Source organism: Mandrillus leucophaeus, unplaced genomic scaffold (assembly GCF_000951045.1).
Source record: "Mandrillus leucophaeus isolate KB7577 unplaced genomic scaffold, Mleu.le_1.0 Scaffold150, whole genome shotgun sequence".
In the NCBI taxonomy this organism is placed as follows: Eukaryota; Metazoa; Chordata; class Mammalia; order Primates; family Cercopithecidae; genus Mandrillus; species Mandrillus leucophaeus.
Genome location: NW_012101477.1, coordinates 4,907,714 through 4,914,079, shown reverse-complemented (window position 1 = coordinate 4,914,079; position 6,366 = coordinate 4,907,714). Strand labels below are relative to the sequence as shown.

At 42.4% G+C, this 6,366-nt stretch overlaps 1 protein-coding gene across 1 annotated transcript in view; it reads right to left on the bottom strand.

Annotated features, from left to right (window-relative positions):
- SAMHD1 (SAM domain and HD domain 1) overlaps window positions 1-6,366 on the bottom strand; it is a 73,856-nt gene that overhangs the window by 58,544 nt on the left and 8,946 nt on the right. Inside the window, exon 3 of the mRNA XM_011975012.1 lies at window positions 2,133-2,205. Coding sequence (XP_011830402.1) covers window positions 2,133-2,205 — 73 coding nt within the window. The remainder of the gene's footprint in view (window positions 1-2,132; window positions 2,206-6,366) is intronic.

Below are 6,366 nucleotides of genomic sequence, written 5' to 3'. Positions count from 1 at the left end.
TGATACATTTGAAAAATTAGTCCTCATTATGTCAAACACTGCACTCCCTCTTCACCATTACACAATCTCAGCTTCAGAGGCCAACTGAACTAAATTTAGCATAAAGAACACTGTGACAAGAACAAACCATGGTGACCTTGGGTTCGGCAATGGTTTCTTAAATATGACACTAAAAGTACAAGACACAAATGAACAAAAAAATATAAATTGGATTACATAAAAACTTAAAACTTTTATGATCCAAAGACCACCACCAAAAAAGTAAAAAGACAACCCACAGACTAGGAAAAATTATTTGTGTATCATATCTCCCATAAGGATTTACATCCAGAACATGTAAAGAACTCTTACAACTCAAATAAAATTGTGTGTGATTGAACAACACTGTGAACTTTCTAAAAAGCACTATCTTGCACACTAAAAATGAGTGAATCATACAACTTGTGAATTATATCTCAATAAAGCTATTTATGTTTTAAGTATCAAGTTAGGTAGGTATCAGATTAGGGAAGAAATCCTCGAGGGCTGCAACTGAGTAGCAAACTAGGTGAATTCTTTGCTGAACTGTACTGCTGATGAAGTTAAATTCATTTAAGGTATTGATTTCATTACTAGGCAGTGATTCGGTAGTTTGAAAATCTGTTTCCAACAACTATCATTTATAATTTATAAATGAGGTTAAACAATGTTGGTGGTTTTTTTTTTTGAGACAGAGTCTCACTCTGTTGCCCAGGCTGGAGTACAGTGGTGAGATCATGGCTCACTGAAGCCTCGACCTCCGTGGGTTCAGGTGATTTTCCTAAATCAGCCCCCCAAGTAGCTGGGAATACAGGTGTGCACCACCACACCCAGCTAATTTTTCTATTGTTTGTAGATGGAGTTTCACCATGTTGCCCAGGCTGGTCTTGAACTTAGGGGCTCAAGTGATCCACCCACCTTAGCCTCCCAAAGTGCTGGGATTACTGTGTGAGCCACCATGCCTGGTCAACAAAAAGAAAAAAACTATTTTTCTTTTTAAAGAAAAATAGAAAAAAGAATAAAAATGGGCAATTGAAACCACTGACTACCTTAAATATTACTTCAAAAATATATTATTGGCCGGGCACAGTGGCTCATGCCTGTAATCCCAACACTTTGGAAGGCCAAGGCAGGCAGATCATGAGGTCAGGAGTTTGAGGTCAGCCTGGCCAACATGTAACTTGCAAAAGCAAAATTAAAGTATGTATTTGAGTTATTTCAGATCCTGCTCTATAAGATCGTGCCACTGCACTCCAGCCTGGACAACAGAGCAGACTCCGTATCAAAAAAAAAACAAAAAAAAAACAAAAATTAGCCAGGTGTGGTGGCGTGCACCCATAGTTCAAGCTACTGGGGTGGCTGAGATGGAAGGATCACTTGAGCCAGGGAGACGGAGGTTGGAGTGAGCTGAGATTGCGCCACTGTACTCCAGCCTGGATGACAGAGCAAGACCCAATTTCATTAAAAAATAAAAATAAAAATAAAAATAAAAAAGAATGTACAAAGGAGGACTTCAATAATTTCTAATATTTTGCTCTAAAAATAACAGACTTGAAGCAAATTAGGCAAAATATTAAGATTGGACAAGTTGGGTAGTGGTCTACTTATGCTTTTCTGTATGCTTAACATATTTTAGTTCTTCTTCTGATTTAAATACTCTGTGCTCATTTTAGAAAGTGCAGAAAGTTTAGAAAAGATCCACTACTCGCCAGGCGCGGTGGCTCACGCCTGTAATTCCAGAACTTTGGGAGGCCAAGGCGGGTGGATCAGGAGGTCAGGAGATCGAGATCATCCTGGCTAACACAGTGAAACCCCGTCTCTACTAAAAATACAAAAAATTAGCCGGGCATGGTGGCAGTCGGGAGGCTGAGGCAGGAGAATGGCGTGAACCCGGGAGGCGGAGCTTGCAGTGAGCCGAGATTGCGCCACTGCACTCCAGAATGGGCAACAGAGTGAGACTCCATCTCAAAAAAAAAAAAAAAAAGAAAAGATCTACTACTCGCAGTTCCATCACTGAGAAGCAGATTTCCTCCTATTCTCTTCAAAATGAATTTTACATAATTGAGTTATATCACTTTACATTCAAAAAACATAACAAACTCAGATCCTCTTACCTTCATTGTATCAACGTGGATTTGACCCGATCGCTGGATATAACTAAGCAGCTTCTTCCTCTCCCCCAAGGAACTAAAATTACAACAGGATAAGCAAGTCTATCATTATTTGCTTAATAATAATCCCTGCAGTATATAGTAGACATAATCAACTTTAGATAACCTACAGTAACATTGAAGCTAGATTGGAAGGAATAATCAATAATTCAAACATACTCCTCCTAGAAACTGTCTCCTTCCTTTGCTGCTAAGATAGGGAACTCTCCTGCTGAATCAATGTAGGCCTCCCCCAGGCTTCTGTCCTTGATCCTCTTCTCTCTTGATAAACTTACGACTTGAAAAAGTCCACATCTTGGCCAGGTGCGGTGGCTCAAGCCTGTAATCCCAGGACTTTGGGAGGCCGAGACAGGCAGATCACGAGGTCAGGAGATCAAGACCATCCTGGCTAACACGTGAAACCCTGTCTCTACTAAAAAAACAAACAAAACAAAACAAAACAAAACTAGCCAGGCAAAGTGGCGGGCGCCTGTAGTCCCAGCTACTCAGGAGGCTGAGGCAGGAGAATGGCGTAAACCCGGGAGGTGGAGCTTGCAGTGAGCTGAGATCCGGCCACTGTACTCGAGCCTGGGCGGCAGAGCAAAACTCCGTCTCAAAAAAAAAAAAAAAAAAAAAAAGAAGAAAAAGAAAAAGTCCACATCTGCTTCATGTCTACTCAATGCTCATGCTGTACTTCATTTTAACCAGACTGAAGTCAACATCTACCCTCATAATCCTGGATTGATTTATGAGTACCAGGTATGACTCAAGCATGAATGAAATACATATGAAGGCCTTAACTTTATTTATATTCATTTTCCATTGTCAGTAATCCCTCATTAATGCTCCAGTTTCAAGAAAATACATAATGGGAATTAAATTTGAACAGCTCAAAGTCCTGTGATTCATCATCCTGCTTCATTTACAATTACTAGTTGGACCCAGCATATCCTCCTCCCTCCTGGCTGGGTGTCAACAGAGAGTGCAGGCGAAGGGTTTTACTGATCTACTAGCTAAGCAGATTGAAAAAAAGTATCTTTCTATAAGTCATACACAGACTGGGAGTCAGAGGCTCTACACTGGCCTCTATTGGTGTACCCTGAGACCCACGGTAATAAGAACACTTAAGAATGATTTCTTGGGATACACAGAAGCATCATTACAACTGATAAATTAAAAAGCAGCATATTTTGTGTTTTCCCATTCCCCTATCCTCCTCATCAGTTTGACATAACAAGCACAGTGCAAAGCTAGGCTTTCAGAAGTACTTATAGGTGGACTCAGGTTAAGGGGAGTCACATAGTTGAGCATAACCAGAGTCACAGCATGAAGTATCAAACCTAAACTAACCCCATGGCCACCTACTGTTTTCCTAAACTGACACTCAGTATTCATCACTTAAAACCCAAAAATCAGCCAGGCACAGCACAGTGGCTTACGCCTGTAATCCCAGCACTTTGGGATGCCAAGGTGGGCGGATCACCTGAGGTCGGGAGTTCGAGACAAGCCTGACCAACATGGAGAAATCCCATCTGTACTGAAAATACAAAATTAGCCAGGCGTGGTGGTGACGCATGCCTATAATCCCAGCTACTCGGGAGGCTGAGGCAGGAGAATTGCTTGAACCCAGGAGGCAGAGGTTGCGGTAAGCTGAGATCGCGCCATTGCACCCCAGCCTGGGCAACAAGAGCAAAACTCTGTCTCAAAAACAAAACAAAACAAAACCAAAATCACTAATTAGAGTATATAGAAATAACCACCCAAAACCAGGGGGTTGTTTTGTTTTGTTTAGCAAAGGACATGGCATTAAATAAACATTTAAAGAAGTCATGGGCCAGGATATTTAGACTACAAAATAATTTTATTCCTGTGTTCCAACATTTCTGAAATTTAATGCTTCTTACAACTGACATGTATATTTAATGTGACAATGTTTCTTACCTCTCTTTTGTTTTTGAAATGGAGTCTTACTCTGTCGCCCAGGCTGGAGTGCAGTGACACAATTTTGGCTCACTGCAAGCTCCACCTCCCGGGTTCATGCCATTCTCCCACCTCAGCCTCCGAGTACGTGGGACTACAGCCGCCTGTCACCACGCCCAGCTAATTTTTTTTTGTTTTTGTATTTTTAGTAGAGACAGGGTTTCACTGTGTTAGCCAGGATGGTCTCGATCTCCTGACCTTGTGATCTGCCCGCCTTGGCCTCCCAAAGTGCTGGGATTACAGGCCTGAGCCACCACGCATGGCCTGTTTCTTACTTCTTAAAAAAACCTTTATAAATCAATGGTTGTTCATAAAATTGACAGGCTACTAGGAGTGCTTGTCTAAGCTGGATTCTCCCTAGAAAGCAGGGTCCAGGATAAGAGCTTGCAAGTAATTAATCTTCGGGTGTGAACTCTGGGCACAGGGATTGGGGGGTCTAGGGAGGGTAAAGTAGGAAATTAGATAAAAATAGTACAAAGGTCCATTAACCAGTCAATTGCATTGGTATTAACCGTGAGCAACTGGATGGAGCGGTGGGTAGGGCTAATCCCACTGGCAACCTGTAAGGCAGCACTGTCCAGTAGAACTTTCTGCGATGATGGAAATGTTCTATATCTGCTCTGTCCAACACAGTAGCCGCTAGCCATAGTGACTACTGAGTACTTGAAATATGACTAGTGTAACTGAGGAATTTTTTATTTAATTTACTTCTAATTAATTTAAACATGAAGCTAGTTGTTACGATACAGAACAATACAGCTCTAAGGAGTCTTACAGAATTTGAGTTATGAGGTAGGGCACAGAGACGTGCAATATAGTGTTCCTTCTAGAATTTTGTCTGTTTTGTTCACTCATGTGCCCCAAGTTCATGGAAGAATGCCTAGTACATAGCTTTCCAAAAATATTCACTGAATGAATCAATAGCACTTGGGTCCACAAAGACACACATGGCTCCCTTGAAAAGAAAGACTGTATTGGAACAAATTCCATTCAGGCCCAATAGTAAGCAACTATTATATACAAGTAATAAGGGGGGCTTTGAGAGGACTGAGAGAGCTGAAATGTGGTTACGAAAGAGGCATGCCAGGCACGGTGACTCACGCCCTTAATCCCAGCACTTTGGGAGGCTGAGGTGGGCGGATCACAAGGTCAGGAGTTCAAGACCACCCTGGCCAACATAGTGAAACCCTGTCTCTACTAAAAATACGAAAATTAGCCGGGCATGGTGGTGCACACCTGTAGTCCCAGCTACTTGCGAGGCTGAGGTGGTAGAATCACTTGAACCTGGGAGGTGGAGGGTGCAGTGAGCCAAGATCACGCCACTGCACTCCAGCCTGAGTGACAGAGCAAGACTCCATCTCAAAATAAAACAAAACAAAACAAAAAAAACAAACTTTGGGAGGCCGAGGCGGGCAGATCACAAGGTCGGGAGATTGAGACCATCCTGGCTAACACGGTGAAACCCCATCTCTACTAAACATACAAAAAATTAGCTGAGCGTGGTGGCACACGCCGGTAGTCCCAGTTACTTAGGAGGCTGAGTCAGGAGAATCGCTTGAACCCAGGAGGTGGAGGTTGCAATGAGCCGAGATTGCACTACTGAACTCGAACTCCAGCCTGGGCAACAGAAAGAGACTTCGTCTCAAAAAAAAAAAAAAAAAAAAAAAAAAGCGAGCCAAGTTGAGGTCCCTGGAGATTCTGATCCAAAGGATGTTTACTGGAAGTCAGTTAAGTGTTCTGCAGTGATCTTGTTTCACGATCTAATTCTGTTATCAATTACTAAGCAACAGTGCAGGAAGTAATTCAGTATAATCCTTTGTTTTTATTCTTTGGTTACTGTTACCACAAACAACATGTAACTAAGTAAAATTTCAGAAGAGAAGGCCAATTCTCTAATAGAAACAAAATTTTCATTTTAAGAAGTATTTAAGGCTGGCGCAGTGGCTCACATCTGTAATCCCAGAACTTTTGGGAGGCAGAGGTGGATGGATCACCCGAGGTCAGGAGTTCGAGACCAGCCTGACCAACATAGAGAAACACCGTCTCTACTAAAAATACAAAATTAACTGGGCGTGGTGGCACATGCCTGTAATCCCAGCTACTTGGGAGGCTGAGGCAAGAGAATCGCTTGAACCTGGGAGGTGGAGGTTACGGTGAGCCGATATTGTACCATTGCACTCCAGCCTGGGCAACAAGAGCGAAACTCCGTCTCAAAAAA